Source organism: Tiliqua scincoides, chromosome 1 (assembly GCF_035046505.1).
Source record: "Tiliqua scincoides isolate rTilSci1 chromosome 1, rTilSci1.hap2, whole genome shotgun sequence".
Classification (NCBI taxonomy): Eukaryota; Metazoa; Chordata; class Lepidosauria; order Squamata; family Scincidae; genus Tiliqua; species Tiliqua scincoides.
The window spans coordinates 273783359-273802223 of record NC_089821.1 but is presented as its reverse complement, the minus strand read 5'-3'; the positions used below and the strand labels follow the sequence as shown (position 1 = coordinate 273802223).

General features: G+C 42.8%; 1 protein-coding gene across 2 annotated transcripts in view; it reads right to left on the bottom strand.

Annotated features, from left to right (window-relative positions):
• The window catches only part of VRK2 (VRK serine/threonine kinase 2), a 61597-nt gene that overhangs the window by 12052 nt on the left and 30680 nt on the right, over positions 1-18865 (bottom strand). For both annotated transcript variants that reach the window (XM_066626201.1, XM_066626210.1), the window contains exons 9-10: positions 8542-8662; positions 1829-1887 (exon numbers count right to left, since the gene is read on the bottom strand). In XM_066626201.1, coding sequence (XP_066482298.1) covers positions 1829-1887; positions 8542-8662 — 180 coding nt within the window. The remainder of the gene's footprint in view (positions 1-1828; positions 1888-8541; positions 8663-18865) is intronic.

Below are 18865 nucleotides of genomic sequence, written 5' to 3'. Positions count from 1 at the left end.
GGGAACCAATAAGGTGTTGGTATGGCTCTTATTTCCATGTATCAGAACTAAGACTAGAACTGTTACTCTGTTGTGTGACTGCGATGAAGTTGGCCACAGGGTTTTTGTTGGCCACTGATTTGTTGGGTCACCTGTACTGTTATATAGTAAAACAAATACATAAAGTTAATAGGGCTTATGTCAACCCTAGAGATGCCACTGCATTTTGGCTGCGTGTATGATATTGTAATTTATTCCATGTGGTCTGGTAGGAAAAGTCCATCATGAGGGTGACACAATGAGCTCTTGAACTGGGTGATAGAAACCCTAATGATACCTCTGCCTAGGATCAATATCTATCCAGAATACTTGATCTGTTATGGTGCCAATGAGTTTTCCAGGAAAGGCACACTTGACCTTCTACATGGACCTACAACCCCACACTTGCACCATGATTTCGACTGCCCTCTAGACTCAGGAAAACCTTTTTGCACAGCAACACATTTATGGAACCCTCTTGGAATCCTCTACTTTCTCATGCTTCACTAAGACCCTAAGACTGTGTCCGGATAGCACACAAGGAAGTACTACTACTAGTTGCTCCAACAATAATACTTTCAACAATGTTGTTAGTCCCTGTCCCAGGAGATTTGCTTGGCTCCTTTTTTTAAAATAGTCTTTCATCATCACGTGCACAGCCTCTCTTGGTGATACCCTCTGGTATGATGATTTGATGCCTTATTGTTTACTGTTGTTTTAAATGTATTTTATTGCAAACAACACTGTGTTGTATGATCTAAGCCACCACAAGCACTCTTTTGGAGTGGAAGGTAGGATACAAATCTTGGTTAAGAAATAATTCAGTTCCCCTGAAACACAGTTTTAGATATCAGGATGAACATGGAGCAGGTATTTGTCAGAAGGATTTCTCCTCATTTGCGTTCAGTACAGAAATTTCAAATTGATGTTTGCAAAGTTTTTTTTTTTAAGTTGATTTCTATTTCTAGTTTTTATATATGCCACAATCTGATTGAGCAGCGTAAGAATCCTTGACAAGCAAATTTATCTTTTGAGCATTTTGCAGAGACTCACAAAGCAATAAAAATAAACCAACCCCAAGTTTGGAAGACAATTCAAGCAGTGAACTCTCCATATTGCCATTTGCTGAACATAACTTTGGAAGATAAATGCAGAACTATTAAACCTGAAGTGCATTAAAACACAAGCAGTAAGCTAGAAACCGGGCAGCGCCATAGTTCTTGGGCAGAATGAAGAACCAGAGTCTCCAAGGAGGTCAAATATCTTGCCATTTCCGTTCCCTCCAGCAGGAGAGGCCAACTATGCGCCATGTGCTTCAGGCCAATTCAAAAAACATGGGCAAGATCCAGTCATAGCTCATGACCTGCACACATAGAAGGAATTCCCATGGGATGGCTATAGAGTTTGTCTTCCTGAATCATCAAACTTTCAAGCATTTTCCAATTGCAATGCAAAATACCTGGCCATTAATGTGGGATGAGCGAAGAAACAGGCCTTGCACCTCTTTATACCAGGACCTCCCATTCAAGGTAATGTCTGAGCACATTACATTGTGTTCTGCACAACGCAACCTTTCCAGGGGCTGATATAGGGGAGTAAAGATCTCTGCATAGTCCTGTCTTCTCTTATGTGCCCTTCATGGCCTACGTGCATGAGATTCTACAGAGCATTATCTGTTATCCTTGTTATGAGTTGTGACCATCTTGCATGCTAAAATAAAACAGCTGTCATTTGGCTCCAGAGAAAACTGACCCATTTGCCTTCCCTTTCCCAAGCAGAATCTGTGAAACCCACATGTGGTTGCACTTACCACAGTCTGTTCCTGCAGGAGCCCAGTTTGTCACTGAATTGGGGAGTTCATCCAAGAGCCTGAGACAATGAGAACGCATTAAAGGTGAGGTGGGGAGGCAAGGCAGGCAATCCTCTGGAAAGACTCTGCTCCAAAAGGGAGGAGACCTGAGCAGCTAACAAATCACTCCATGTCTCTCCACCCACGTTTTAACCCTTTGCAGAATAAAGCTATAAACATGGCAGTAGCCCAAACAATGATACTATGGCCAAGGAAACAGCTTCGCTCTCAAGAGGTCTTGCCAAAAGCTTTGCAATTTTATGGGAGGAAGAAATCCCCTGGGACAAATTTACTTTTCTTTACTCTCAGTCCACAGATTATTAATAATTGTCTTCTTCAAAGTTCAGCACAGTTCATCTGATTGCTTCTTATTGCTCACAACTAGATCTTGTACACAAATGGTGCAAGATGCAACAAAGAAGCTAAACTGCATGACATGGCTGGCACTCTCCGATGGCTTTCTAGTAACATTTTATTTTATTCATCTTTTATTATATTTTTCCTCTCAACAAGCAGCACAAAGCCACTTGCAAAAATCAAACAAAGTATAACAGCTGAAACAAACCCCAGTTTACCAATCTCTCACACAATCAGCAAGAAAAGCATTCAACAATTCAGATCAGACTGACCAAAAAGCCTTTGTCAGGTCTTGACAGGCCATCAAAAGAGAGAAGTCATATAGACATCCTCTACTATACAGCTGTTAGGGAGATTCAGGGTGTGTCACAGGGCGTGTCAAAGATGGTGCCCACATTTCCATCACAAGTTTTCTATAATGCTTGAAGGACCTTTATATGTCCAAAAATGCATGCCCAGGAACTGTGGATTGCCTGAGACTCCCTAGCAGATGTGTACCATACGCTTTCAGACCTATGGCTGTCTTTGGAATGTTACAGAAAGACAAAGTTCCTCCCCTTGTCCATGTTCTCTAATTGTCTTCCCCAACCTCTTTTCAAATTGTTTTCTTTCAAAGCTGCTAGAAATTTTTTCTTAAACAAAAATTACAACCTTCTCCCTTTTTTTTTAAAGCTCAGTAAAAACAACAATACTTGAGAAAACATTGGATTCTGTCATCTGCTATGAAGTCTCAAGTGGCCCTCAATTTTTGAGGTAACTGTCTGTAGAATTTCACACACCCCTAATTAAGGGCATCTCTACTTCCTTAAAGGCTGAGTCTCCAAAATTTGCTTGCCAGCTTGTCCATTGACTGCCTGAACAAATTTTCATTAAAATCAATTCACAGGGGTGCCAACATCTCACGCTGCTTTGTGTCATGTGTACTGTCTTTTTTTAAAGTAATATTAATCATTCCACTATTGCATTTTTTTTAAGGTTCTAGGGCACCTGCCAATCCCACAGCCTCAAATACCAGAAATTTGGAATCCCCAGAGAAGATCACCTTCAGTTCCTTTATTGCCTGATCAGCCAGTTCAAGAAAGTAAAGGGGGAACGTTAGCACTTGATACTGGCTCTTGGAGCAAGCATCCCTGTCCCAGTGTTCATTTCCAGCCTGCTCAAAGGAGAGAGGTGCACGGCAACAAGTTATGGGATGTCCTAGGCAATAAGCCTGCCTGTCATGAGATGTATTACAGAAAACTGGATTAAGGACTGAAGCAAGAGTTTTTACACTACACTGGAATGTAGATTCCAATAAAGCTTTTTCCTAGTTGTAATAACAGTTTAAAGCAGCAGTCTCCAAACTGAAGAGTGTCCCAAAAAAGCCCTCCCTGTCCCGAGCATCCCATAAGGCTGTGCAACAGGATGTCTGAGCAGACACAACTGCCCAGAGCGTCCCTGTGCCAGGATCAGCTTGAAAGTAATGCTGCATCTTGCTGGAATGGTAAGCTCTGGGGAAGGGCTTTCTCCAAACCCTGGATCCAGCCCGCAGGCCGGTGGTTAGACAGACCTGGTTTAGAGCATTGACTGTGCTGTCTCTATGCTGGGTGGTTTCCAAAAGATGACTGGTCAAGCATTGGTCAGGTTTGGTGTAGACAGGATATCCTGTTCTACAGTCAAAGGAGAGATGGAGGGAGGCAGGTTAATTCTTGAATTCGCCAAGCATGAACGAAACTCTCATGAGGTTACCAGTGTGACAACTGTTCTGGCAGTTGTTAGCAATACTTTTTATTATCACAGTTTTCATCTCTTTGTATTTGCAGTCATTTGAAAACCAGAGGCAGTGATGAGTAAAACCTTTTTTACACCATGCTGGAATTTTCCTTCATAAATTCGGGAGAAGTAATAATTTGGCAACCACAAACTCCAAAAGGCAGCTTCTCTTTTAAATGGGTGCTTGAAAGAAGGTAGCAGTGCACAACAGTGACAAATGGTTGAGAAGATCAAATCAACCCAGCCAAAATCTGGAGGAAACAGCACTGCTGTACCTGTTGGACATTTTTGGTTCATTATATCAAAAAGAGCCAGGATAGTGCAACAGTTCGGGAGCTAGACTTAAGACCTGGAAGATCCAGGTTCAAATCCCTGCTCAGCTTCATTGGTGACTTTGAGCCAGTCACTATCTCTCAGTCGCACCTACTTCACAAGGCTGCTGTGAGGACAAATGTACACCACCCTGAGCTCCTTGGAAGAAGGCAGTATAAAAATGTGAAAAATAAAAAAGTGGCATCACAAGGACCATAGATTCTGACCTATATTGGAAACCTCAAGTTTGGCACTTACTCAAGGTCAAACTATGAGTTCAGTGGAAACCTGGGAACTTGATTTCCCTGAGCTTTAGAAAATGTGTGTACAGTGGAAGGGAATGATTTGGAATAGTGATGCAATGAGTGGTAAAAGAATGCTTAACCCTTCCCCTACCCTCAGATTACAACTTGCTATAGCTGGGAGGGAAAAATGGCTTATGAAAAGGCACAGGGTAAAAGGGTGGTATTAAAAGCACTTTAATTTGCCATTTAAAAAACAAAAGGGATGGATCTAAATGCGCATACCTGGGAAGAATTTTCCAGAAATGGGACGCTATGGAGAGAGGCTTCTGGCAGTCACTGTGATCCAGGTAGACTAACAACAGCCTGACTCAACTTATGACAGTTTCCTATGTACATAAGGCAGTGGTCCCTGGTCTCTATCCCTGGTCTCTACCAGCCTTGTCTCCAAAGGTAGGAAAGGGTCTCCAGTAATTAAACGCCACATAGGATTCCTTCAGCTCCAACCATCTGAAACAGATGTCCTTCCTATTCCTCCAGCTAGGGATCCTTTTGTCAAGAACCAAACCTTGGATGCTTTACAAAAAAACATGCTCCACCTCAATGATCTAGCCCAAGAGTGTCAAACATAAGGCCATTGGCCAGATGCAGCCTCCTAAAGCTCTGGAGGCCCCCACGATTACTGGGCTCTTCCAGAGCCACTTTTGCTGAGGCTCTGGGAGGGAGAGATGGAAGAAGGCCTCAGAAGGCAAGGAACACTACAGAGGAAGGGGTAGAACAAGAGGTGAAAAAAGAAGCGATGCTGAGGTGCTGGGAGAGCCCAATTTTCATGTAGGCTGCCCTTTCAGCAGCACCACTTCTGCCAAGGCGTCACTCTGCAGGCCACATGTGCTGCTGAAAAGGCGGACCGAGTGATAATTGGGCTTGCCCAGCACGATAAGGGGGCTCTTCCAATCTTGAAACTATGATCAAGATCTGCAAATTTTCTCTGCTGTCATTTGCAACTAATGAATTTCTCTCTGAGAACAAAGTGCTTATTTCTGATCTTGATGTCGTAACTGCTTAATTACATCACTTCTGGCCCTCAGCAGGTGCCATGAAAGCTATTTAACCCACTATAAGAAATGAGTTTTACATCCCTGATCTAGCCCCTTCCTATAAAATACAGAATTCTGCTGTACTTTGTATACAGGAGACACCAGCTATCCCATGAAAATAGCTATTTAGAAACAAGTTCCACAGATGAGGACAGGAGGATCAGCCCATCTAGCCCAGTATTGTCAACTCTCCAACCCCTTCAGAGGGAGGTTCTTCTAAGCTCTAAAGCCCAAAATTCTTTAGTGGGAGACAAGAAATCAACCTCGGACCTTATACATACTGTACCACAGAGCTACGGCAAACTCCTCCCTCCCCTCAATCAACACCAGGGCAAATACAATAGAATCAAAAATTGCATATTCTTTGGGCATATTGATTTGGTAAGGAGTCTTGGGGCAGGGGAAGAAAGTATCAGCCCTTCTTTTCTGTGGAATTAATAATGAAGTGTGATGGATTACATTGATTGAATGCTGAATTGCATGAGGGGTAGTTTGTGGGAAACTTTAATGATCAGAAGTTCTGAAAAGAAAATATTAAACAATACTGTACCAAGTCAACATTTACAGATGCAATCTGTATTATCCACAGCCTGAAGGCTAACCCTCCCTCCCTCCCTCTCTCTGCAGAGAGACGGTGCAAAACTGAATGTGCAGATTGATTTCTGCAGATCAGCTATCCCTATTGTATACCTCTGTTGTGACTTGCCCTACTTAAAAGTTTGCTGCCTTCGCCACTCCTAACACTCCATCTCAGCATAGCTGGTGATCAACATGTTGAGGAATTGGCTATACGAGACCATAAGGAAACAGCTTACTAAAGTCCCATCAGTAAGAGCAAAGGAGAGACAACAGTCAGGACGTTTAGCCTGGACTAATCACAGTCTGCATGCTTCGGAGTGGAAGGAGGAGGAGGTGTGGATTCCAATTTTTATTTTCTACATTTATGACCACCTTTCTGTAAGCACCCAAAGAGATGAACAAGGAACAAACAAACACTGATTAAAAACAAAAATGGTAATTAATCAGGCATCTCCCCCCAAACAACCCTTTATGTAAGTCACCATTCAAACACTAAGTTCCTTTCCAACTAAAAGTTATTAATAAATGCCTTTGAAATCCATGAAATGAGTCAGTCACAATTAGCTCAAGTCCAGCAAATAGGTCTTAGCCAGATTGGGATCAAAATCATATTTTCCCCATATTTATTTTTATGAGTACTTTTTCAAAGGAAAAGTATTACTTTTTATATGTTTATCTAGCATTTTACAGGCTAGTGGTTATGAGCTGAAACCTTAGCGGTGCAGGCAAATGAAAGGGGTTGGGTAAACCAAGTGCGCATCTCTGCTTGCTGTGCACAGTTCAGACTAGCAGGGCTGTGTCTACTCCATGCTTGAACTGCCCCAACATTCAGCAACATGGTGACCCAAGAACAACAGCATTGGGTATTCAAACAAATCTCCACTATGGGGCAATGGAAGGAATGCTGGTCCTGAAACAGGGAAGCTGTAGATTCTAGCTGGGGGTGGGTTGCTGTGGTTAAATGGTGGACCACATGCTTTGCACACAGAAAGTTCAAGTTTCAATTCCCTGTATCCCCACCCAAAATGATCTCACGCAGTGCAACTGAAAGGACCCTGGAGAGCCGCTACCAGTAAGAGGAGGCATCACTGGGCAAGATGGACCAGAGGACTGTCTCAGGAGGCAGCTCTATGCATGCGTTTCTGCTCAACCTGATAAGCCTCATGGCTGAGTCGGGTTTGGTTAGGACTCACTGCTCATTTTGCAGGTTACTGCAAGAACAAAAATATGGAAGGAAAAGTGGGATCCAAATGTCACTGAACACATGAAGTGCCCTTATACCGAGTCTCAGGCTCAACTAGCTTGGATGTATAGTTCAACAGGTAGAAGCGAGTCAAACTCTGTGTGTGTGTGTGTGTGTGTGTGTGTGTGTGTGTGTGTGTGTGTGTGTGTGTGTGTGCGCGCGCGCGCGCGCGCGTTCGAGTGAGAGAGAGAGAGAGAAAGAGAAGGTTGAACCTGAGACTTTACATAGGCAAAGCATTCACCTACCAATTAAGAATAAACCGATACTGATAGCTGAGCAAGGACTCATCCAGAGGGCGGTGCAGCAACAGCTGCAGGAGTTTTGCATCATTTCCCAGCAAAATGTTCATCACTCAGGTGTCAAGACACAGTAAAACCAGTCAAGGCTCAACCACTGGACTATGCTAGAAACTCTGCTTTCTTCCACCAGAAAGTCCATGAGATCTGCCAGCTCTTCTTTGGTTGTGGTTTCTTTGGATGCTGTTGTGAAATTACTACAGGAAGCACCTTTCAAGGTTCCCCCAGCCCATATGTATTCAAAACAGAAAATTATAATTGTAAATATTAAATGAAAAGCAGTTTAGGACCAGGTTACCAAAAGGATTTCTCTGCCCCCATACGAACATGTCCATTCCAAGGACATCAGATGAGCTATTCTTGTCTGTCTCTTTTCCTTCCAAGGTGGGGTGGGCAGGGACATAAGAGACGGCCTTTTTTGTGGTAGCACCCAGAGCTGGGAACCCCTTGTCTCAGAATGTTTCTTGACCTCCCACTGTGGCACTATTCCAGCAATGCTTGAAGACTGCTCCCTTTCAGCAAGCTTTCGATTATGCTACACTTTTAACGTTGGCTCTTTTCTGGGTTTATCAATAGAGGGTTAGATATTGTGGTGTTTTTCCCTTTTCTGGTTTGTTGTTGATTTATTGAATTTTAAGATTATTTATTATATTCATTATATGTAAGCCCTGAATTTGGAAGCCAAAAAGGAAAGTTACAAGTTCTTACAAACAAACTTTAGCCTGCCCTGAACTTTGGGAATAAGTCATAACACACACGTCAATATTTAAGACAATAAATAACACATTTGCCTTACTCTGTCTTTGCAGCTTGGACAGCTCCAGGGTTCTTCAAATCCTGCTCCCAGGGCAGCTTTCCACATATCCACTGCAGCATACAGTAGCCAAGAATTTCAAGGTCCCCTCGTCTGGATGGTGCTAAATGAAAAAAGATGAGAGAAAGAGATATGAACATAAATGGGAGGGATTCTCTTTTAGAGAAATAGAAACTGCACTTAGATGAAATGGGGAAACAGACAAATTTGTGTTGTGTTTGTTCAGCTGCCCCGAGAACTCTGAACGGCCTGGCTTTTGGCTGTGGTCCATAGACAGGCAAGGATTTGTTGCTGCTGAGAGAGGGTCAGTTTCCTCACCTCCTCAGACTTCATCCTTCCCTTTGCTTGGCCTGTCACATGAACTTGATCCCTCTGGCCTCTGACATGATCCAGACAGCCCATCACCCGGCACCAACACTTTCTCCAAGAGCCAGGCAGTAAAACAAAGAAATAAATGTCTGCTGCTAAATTGCTAACACATGTTCCAGGAAGTCCATGGGGTCCATATTGGTCATGCGGAGACCCTTCGAGAGCAGACTAAACAGTGATGGCCTTTCCTGCTCCACTAAATGTGAGCCATTTGGTGGCAGAAGGCATGTCAACAGTGCCCTCTAGTGGGTGTGAGCATGTCAAAAGCTCTGTCTGCACAATATGCAGGAGTTGTTATAAAATCGCTTGGTTCCTTGAGTGAAACTGTTCATTAAATTTAAACCTTGTTTTATTTCCATAGCATTAAAAAGCACACCATTTAAGCACTGCACTCAAGGCAGGCTGGCCGAAAATACAATCCGACCAACATAAATATATGCAGACTTTCTCTCATCTTGGTTTTTGTGTGTGTGTGTGTCATCTAGTTACATAAACCCCAAGCCACATCACAGATGGGTAACAGAAAATTGTACACAGAATAATAATTTCCAGGAGCAAAATTTCAGATGGGGGGTGGAAGACAGAAGATGTGGACACATGATCCAATAGCTGTACGATCAATTGCAATTTTAAACTTTATATATAAAAAGTGATTAAGTAAACAAAGACAAAAACCTGCACCTTGTCATGCTTATTTCAAGCATGCTCTTGAGTTTATAATTTAAAGAGACATCTCACCAAAAATGCTTTGATAAAGTCCATGACAAAAAATGAAGTGAGCAGAAAATATCACTAGAGGAACTTTTGGGATGTATAAACTGCTGTCTGGTTCATCTGCATCCTACACTAAGAATACAGTCTTGTATTTGGGGTATGTGGGTTGCAAGAGCACTAAAGACAGACGACCCTCGGAGGATGTGGCTGTTAACCCAACAGGTATTATATTATGAACTTTCATTAAAGGAATTCCAAGAGGGATCCTCAGCACACTTTTTAATTATAAAAAGGTGACTCCATGAACGCCCAAGCAACAGAACTCTGTTCCTGTCAACCCCCCCTTCCTGTACAAATCTCTCCTGTTACGATGAAAGCACATAAATTCTTACGTGTTCTCTCTATTAACTGCTGCTAGTCTATCGGATTATGAAAGGCCCTTCAATCTAGCAGGATGCCATCATATCCCCTAGGGTGTTGTTTGTATCCCATGCTAGCTTCAGCTGCATCCTAAATCCAAAGGCTCGGCTTTAGTACAAAAGAATGTGAAACTAACCTTTTAAACACTTGCTATCCCCTGGCAATGCCTCAAATTCCAATAGGAAATAATTCCAATAGGAACATGGGGCAAAATATTTCCCTTCACATTCACATCTTCCCCCTTTTGTGCTTCTCATCACAATTAAAAGAATGCCCAATTACATCAGCTCTTTCTTCATTTCCTCCACCATTACTCTGTTTAGTGCAACTCGAACAAGGTACAACTAACCCCCCCAGAAAAAAAGGTTGTCTGAATTATAACAACCCATTCCTCTTTGCATCCTTCTCCCCCACCAATGACTGAGTCGGGAGTAATCAATACAAAGCCAAAACTAATGGTAAGTCACGTAGATTCTGTAGTTAGCCTACTGGAGTTGGTCTTATGATGAAAGAGACCTCACAATTTGACTATTTTCCTTTTCTGTAGATTATGGAGTGTTATCAAAATTGTTTGCCAATTTCCCAGATTTCTAGATTCATCACACCCATTTCTTCATGCCATTTTGTGTTTATTAAAATGGCATATTCAAGACTTTTAGGAAGCTGGTGTGTTTTCTGCATTCTCTTTTTGCTGGCAGAGAGAAAAGAGTTTACCATTCCTTTCTTGATTTACAGTAGCTCTGGGGCATTAACAAATACGGGCAAGAAATAAGTAGGTGAACTGCCAAAGATGAGGGGGAAAGAAGAAATTTAAGGCTGCCTTCATACAATTAAGCAGTCAGCTTCATATAAAACAGAAAATTACACTTCCATATACATTGCAACATAATGCAGGGCACAGTGTCAATCTTCCCCACATGAAATCCACTCGGTTTTATGTAAAGGTGTTTGTGTTTCTTTTATCCTGCTACATTTCCTCAGTCAGGTTATGAGGACAGAGTATTTATGCTGCTGTAATATATAGATAGTGATAGACAGATAATTTATATGAGAGAGAAATAAAATCATTATGCTGCTATTGGAAAGGACTGGGAAAATCTAAAAACAGGATTACTGGAGGTCTCTGTCAACTTCACAGAGAGTTATGGGAGGGGGATGGAGAACATGTTGCTTCATTTTTAAGGTGTGATAAACAAAGTGACAATTTCAGTTCTGAAAAACCCAGCGTTGATAATCTGTCACTTTTACAGGCTTATATTTTTTCCAACAAAAACCCAACTCTTGTTCCAGATCAGATTATATTCCATTTCTCTGCGGACAAACACATTCCCAACTAGAGGAGTTGCATTTTTAAAAAATGTTACCTGAGAACTCTTCGCTCATCATAATTTTTCAGTGACTATTCTAAGCCACACTAATAATTTTGATTGACATCAAAGTAGTAGTAAATAGTATATTGTGCTAACTAAATTTCAATCTACAGTTGAAAAACTTGTACATTTTCAACCCAATATCCACCCTGATCACATCAAGGTATTACATGAATAACTGGTTTTACAGTTATTTGGGATTTTCTTCGCTGTCCTGCTGAAGCAGGCCTTTGGAACTGCAACAGAAGGCATCTATCTCCAGACCAGATCAGACGGAAAGCTCTTCAACCTCTCCAGACTGAGAGCAAAATCCAAAGTCCAGCTGAAATGTCTGCGTGACTTCCTCTTTGCCGACGATGCAGCTGTCACTACCCACTCTGCCAAAGATCTCCAGCAGCTCATGGATCGTTTTAGCAAGGCCTGCCAAGATTTTGGACTGACAATCAGCCTGAAGAAAACACAGGTCATGGTTCAGGATGTGGACTCAGCTCCCTGCATTACAATCTCTGCGCATGAACTGGAGGTTGTCCATGACTTTGTGTACCTTGGCTCAACGATCTCCGACACTCTTTCTCTCGATACCGAGCTAAACAAGCGCATCGGTAAAGCAGCTACCACGTTTTCCAGACTCACAAAGAGAGTCTGGTCCAACAAGAAGCTGACGGAACATACCAAGATCCAGGTCTACAGAGCTTGCGTCCTGAGTACACTTCTGTACTGCAGCGAGTCATGGACTCTTCGCTCACAACAGGAGAGGAAACTGAGCGCTTTCCACATGCGCTGCCTCCGACGCATCCTCGGCATCACCTGGCAGGACAAAGTTCCAAACAACACAGTCCTGGAACATGCTGGAATCCCTAGCATGTATTCACTGCTGAAACAGAGACGCCTGCGTTGGCTTGGTCATGTCGTGAGAATGGATGATGGCCAGATCCCAAAGGATCTCCTCAATGGCGAACTCGTGCAAGGAAAGCGCCCTACAGGTAGACCACAGCTGCGATACAATGACATCTGCAAGAGGGATCTGAAGGCCTTAGGGATGGACCTCAACAAGTGGGAAACCCTGGCCTCTGAGCGGCCCGCTTGGAGGCAGGCTGTGCAGCATGGCCTTTCCCAGTTTGAAGAGACACTTGGCCAACAGACTGAGGCTAAGAGGCAAAGAAGGAAGGCCCATAGCCAGGGAGACAGACCAGGGACAGACTGCACTTGCTCCCGGTGTGGAAGGGATTGTCACTCCCGGATTGGCCTTTTCAGCCACACTAGACGCTGTGCCAGAACCACCTTTCAGAGCGCGATACCATAGTCTTTCGAGACTGAAGGTTGCCAATACAAAGGTTTTACAGAACATTCACTGTCCATAATTCTATTTGATAATCCTTTCCAAAGCAGGCTGATTGCATATATTTCTTTTGCCACATACAAGAGTGCTGGGTAATTAAAACAATACCAGCCATAAGAAGCAAACAGCCAATCACATACTACGGAAGGGAGACTACCAGAAAAATGTACAGGAAAGGTGCAAAGATTCGGTGGCTTGAGGGTTGCCTATCGTAGAGCAGGACTTTGTTTATTTATAGAATTTTCAGTCCTCCATTCTACCATGCTAAGGGCTCTCAAGGTGTCTTACAAATAAAACACTACTAAAACATTGATATATAGAATAAAAGGTATAGCTGTGTAGATTCTGCACTTATCCACGTAAATGCAAAGTCTTCATTCCTAGCTTTTCTTTCCTTAGCAATAGTCTAGGCCAGCAATTTTCAACTACTGCCATGGGAGTTTGGGAGAGAGTCAAATATTAGTAAGGAGATGAGAGCCCCCATTTGGCAGTGTTGTGAGCCTTGTCAATTGTCAAAAAACGGATGGTGAGCCTTGACAATTTTAGTGCCTTCTCAGTGTGCCTTGAGATAAAAGAGTTTGAAAATTGCTGAATAGGCTGTACAGGTCAATCAGGGTTGACCAAAACCAGTATATTTCTAAGGAGAGAATATATTACACTGGGGAAGCAAGATGCAGACAACAAAGGCCAAATAACTATTCTCCTTGTACAATAGTCTTAAAACTATATCCCTGGGACTCCTTAGTACCTTAACAGGGTTTCCAAAAGAAAAGATTGGTAATGTTCTAATTTCTTTTGCTACATAAATTGCTTTGCACACTTTCCTGTTGGAAAGCAGTATATAAATATTCACCATCATTATGGCAAATAACTTTTCCTGAAGACAGCTTTCCCTCCATTTACCACTTTACCTTGCAATGCAGGGAGACAGGCCAGTTGGTGGCGGTGGGGACGGACAGACTTCAAACTTTTAAGCTACAAAGAGTCAGTTACTACAAGTCACTAGTCAGGACTTTTGACCACCACCACACGAACAGGAAAACCACTTTCCTGCTTTGTTGAGAAACATAAGAAACATAAGACCAGCCCCACTGGATCAGGCCATAGGCCCATCTAGTCCAGCTTCCTGTATCTCACAGCGGCCCACCAAATGCCCCAGGGAGCACACCAGATAACAAGAGACCTGCATCCTGGTGCCCTCCCTTGCATCTGGCATTCTGACATAGCCCATTTCTAAAATCAGGAGGTTGCGCATACACATCATGGTTTGTACCCCATAATGGATTTTTCCTCCAGAAACTTGTCCAACCCCCTTTTAAAGGCATCCAGGCCAGATGCCGTCACCACATCCTGCGGCAAGGAGTTCCACAGACTGACCACATGCTGAGTAAAGAAATATTTTCTTTTGTCTGTCCTAACCCTCCCAATACTCAATTTTAGTGGGTGTCCCCTGGTTCTGGTGTTATGTGAGAGTGTAAAGAGCATCTCTCTATCCACTTCCACTGGAGGATATTCGTGGGTGCCGTGCACCTAAAATGGCAATTTTCAATGAGTGTGCCACAGCACATTGGTCCACTGAGAAAGTCAGTACAGAAATGCTGTACTGTGGGAGTTTGGAGCATAGCTTTTGAAAGTTGCTGAAAAATCTTTTGAGTTCCACGGCTCTGTTTCTAGCGCAAGCAACTGTACTAACGAATAGACTTCCCATCTTCCTCTGCCGGGACAGCAGAGGGTTTACAGTTGTCCTAAAAACAGAGTCACAGAATGTGGAAGAGTCTTCTGAAAGTCAGAAGTGACATCACAAGATGGGAAGACCATAGAGGAAACCATAGAGGTCAATGTGCCATAAGAAGAAAAAGGTTGAAAACTTCTGATCTAAAAAGAGTTCCGCACACATTGAGAGCATGTATCCTGATAGGTATATCAGTATATTCCTATACATTCCTGCAGCCATGGAGGTGCCCAATGGGCACAAGATGCCACTTGCAAGCATTTGTCACCTCACAACTGGATTATTGAAATGTTTTATGCAGGGCTGCTCTTCAAGACGCTTCAGAAACTTCAGCTGGAGCAAAATGCATCTGTCCAGATGTTGACTGATGTGATACAAAACCATGTCACATCTTTGTTGCTTCTGTTACACTGGCTATCACCTGGCTGCAATTCAAAGTGTTGGTAATTACCTTTAAAGCCCTAAACAGTTTAGGGCAGAGATATCTGAAGAACCACCTCCCCCCTATGAATCTACTTGTCCATTGAGATCCACTGAGAGGGGGAGACTCCCTTTGGAAGTGTGGCTGGCATCAGCACATGACAAGACCTTCTCAGTAGTGGCCCCCACGTAGTTGAATTCTCTGTATGTGCCTGTCTCCCCCTTTGCCAGTGTTTCATCATATGATGAAACCGGCTCTTTTCACAGAGTCTTCTGAGATTTGTTTCTAATGCCCTTGGTTTTAACTGCTGCTGGGTTTCACTATATTTCTGCAATGCTTTATCGTTATCATGTTGAAAGGCCCCTTGAGTTTTAAAGGCAAGACAGAAGCTTCTAAGCACAAGAACAGGCTGGTCCCTAATCTTAAAGTTCATACCATTAAGTCTGCCTTAGAGATCCAAAACAAACAAGGTGCACAGAACACCTACCATACATGGATTATCTCATTTTTTTTCTGGTGATCCTACACAAGTCAGAGCAAGTCTTATTGAACACAGTAACTTACTCTGGAACACAGTCTTACTGAACACAATAGGCTTACTACTGAGTAAAACAAACACACAGTTTTCAAGCACATCTAATTAGAGTATATTGATAAAATGGTGTTCAACAAAGAAAGCTGTTAAAGTCGTTTTCACAGTGCTGTACAAAGAATGAAGAGGATGGTTTCCTGTCCTAACAGGGCTCACAATCTAAAAAGAAACACAAGAGAGACACCAGCAACAGCCACTAAGAATGATGCTATGAGGGGCTTGCTCATATATGCTCACTCGCTCTCTCTCCCTCTCTCTGCTAAAGATAGGCGAGTCCCCACTTGAAAGGTTATGCTCAGCTACCAGAAATCAAGATGTCCCCACAAAACACTGATTTTGAGGGTAAGATGCACTTCTGAGGCCCAGGTATCACACAAGGCTGCAGGATTTGCACCCAAACTGCCATTTGTTCACTTCCTCCTCAAGGGCCATGCCAGACGCTACAGGCAATGTTTTTAGGATGCTTGGGATCATTAGAAAAGGTATTGAGACCAAAACGGCTAATATTATAATGCCGTTGTACAAATCGATGGTAAGGCCGCACCTGGAGTATTGTGTACAGTTCTGGTCGCCGCATCTCAAAAAAGACATAGTGGAAATGGAAAAGGTGCAAAAGAGAGCGACTAAGCTGATTACGGGGCTGGGGCACCTTCCTTATGAGGAAAGGCTACGGCGTTTGGGCCTCTTCTGTCTAGAAAGGAGACGCCTGAGGGGGGACATGATTGAGACATACAAAATTATGCATGGGAAGGATAAAGTGGATAGAGATATGCCCTTTACACTCTCACATAACACCAGAACCAGGGGACATCCACTAAAATTGAGTGTTGGGAGGGTTAGGACAGACAAAAGAAAATATTTCTTTACTCAGCGTGTGGTTGGTCTGTGGAACCCCTTGCCACAGGATGTGGTGATGGCATCTGGCCTGGACACCTTTAAAAGGGGGTTGGACAAGTTTCTGGAGGAAAAATCCATTATGGGTTACAAGCCATGATGTGTATGTGCAACCTCCTGATTTTAGAAATGGGCTATGTCAGAAGGCCAGATGCAAGGGAGGGCACCAGGATGCAGGTCTCTTGTTATCTGGTGTGCTCCCTGGGGCATTTGGTGGGCCGCTGTGAGATACACGAAGCTGGACTAGATGGGTCTATGGCCTGATCCAGTGGAGCTGTTCTTATATTCTAGGATTGAAGTTGCTGCAGGATGTTAATTTGAAGAGAAAAAAAAAAGTTTGATCACTAGTAAGTTGCTCTGATTCACTAAGCAGCAGGACAGTGTTCTTAAAACAAAGCACTTCTAAAAACTGTGTGTGGCAGGTCGAGAAAGAGCGAAAGACAGACAGAGACAGGGAAAGAGAGATTTAACCCAACCAATAAAGGAAGTCCTATACTATTTTACTATATTTTCTATAAATGGATGACAACCCTAGTTTTTAGCTCACTGTTTGATCTAAGAGGCACACCTTGGGATTCTGTGCAAGAATGTTCCCTGCAACTGATTCCTTGTAATTCCTAAGCAAGTGCATAAACTTCAGTATCCCTGCACACATTAAAATTGATGAAAGCCTGTGGCAGGGACGACGATGACGACAGGTGTTCTGATTGGATATTGCATTACTAAGAACAGCAGCAATCATTTCTCAACACACATGAAGCAGCTGACTCCTACCAAGTCAGACCAGTGGGTACTGTCTGTCAGTCAGTACCCATTTAGGTTGGTACTGTCTTCGCCAACTGATAGTGGCTCTCTCAGGTTTGAGACACATATTGTTCCAAGTACTATCTGGAGATGTTGCCAGCAACTGAGCCTGGGACTCTTTACAGGCCAATCACATGCTCTATAGCCAAGCTATGCACCCATTCCACTTTAAGAAGCTTCACGGGCTCTCGCTACACAGAAATACTTAAAAGCGTCACTGAGCCTCTGTCCTGTGCTACCTACATACATGTGGAAACATCCTTAAGTAGCGTAGAAAAAAAACACACAACACAAAGCCTATTTTAAGTGAGGTGTATATTCCAGACAATGTAGGTTTTGCATTCAGATGACACATGCAGGGCATTGCAAAACACTACCGAGTATATTTGCATCCTGACCTTCCACTGAAAGAGGCCAGAGGAGCAAGACATGCAGTTATAACCCATTTTATCTTCACAACGATTTCCTGAGGAAGATCAGATAGAGACAGTGGCTTGTCCAAGACCACCTATAACACAATCCTTATGCATGTCTACTCAAAAATAAACTCCACTGAGTTTCGTGGTACTTACTCCCACATAAATGTGTACAGCACTGCAGCTTTAGTTGTTCCATGCCAGGATGCGACTAGAACTCACATCTCCTTGGAGCAAGTCCAAATTGTTCTACTCACTATAACGGACAAGTTACAACCCTTTCTTTCACCTTCATTATAAATATTGAACTGCGTGGGATTACTCCAGCCTAACCCATAAGCTTCACGGCTGAATGAAGATTTGAACTCAGGTCTGTCCAATCCACATTCAACCCACGACACCATGCAGTCTTTGGGCACGTTTAAATCTCATGTGCAAAAATGCTCCATCACCATCATTGTTAAGTACTCAAATGAATATGCTCCAGCATGGCAAATTAATAAAGCATATAGACATGTTGATTCCCACCCCTTTTAGAGAAAGGAGAAAAATCTGTTAGCATCCACTATGCAATTTCCTTGTTAAAGGAATTGGACAGAAGAAGGCTCTTGAACTCCCACTGCCCGATACAGATATACACATCGGAACAAATTTAATTCAGACAGTTCATATTCCTCTTACGTTCATCAACGATGGCAAATTAAAACTGGTCTTATGCACTCGGTGTGCAGGACGTAGAGTATTTAAAAGCAGCTCGATATGTTAAGCGCAGTATATCTCCAGAGAAATTAGTATTGACTGCATGGCTCAGTGAGTAGAAAATCTACAAAAATCCATACACCGCATCGATCCAAATATTACTTTTTTAACACTACTAACAATGTAACAAATTTTTAAGAGGTATGCTTGACGTAGGTATAACTCTCTTTAATTATCTAGAAACAAGCAGAAAAAGCAACACTACTTACAAGATGCAGCTTTCAAAAATTAATGCTCAACAGGATCTGGTCAGATTCTGGATAAAAATAGGCCAACTGCAGTTGCTTAGGCCATTGGTTTCCCCACACAAGGAAATTAATTTGGAGAAACTGGAGCCAAATGTTCTAAGTATTTATGACTTGTACAGGATTCTTTTATGGTGTTCAAGCAATGTTATGTTTGTCACAAGGCAAGCTGATATGTGCATTAAACGCCAAATCACTGAGTGTTATGCATGGGGGCAGAGGAGGTTTTCT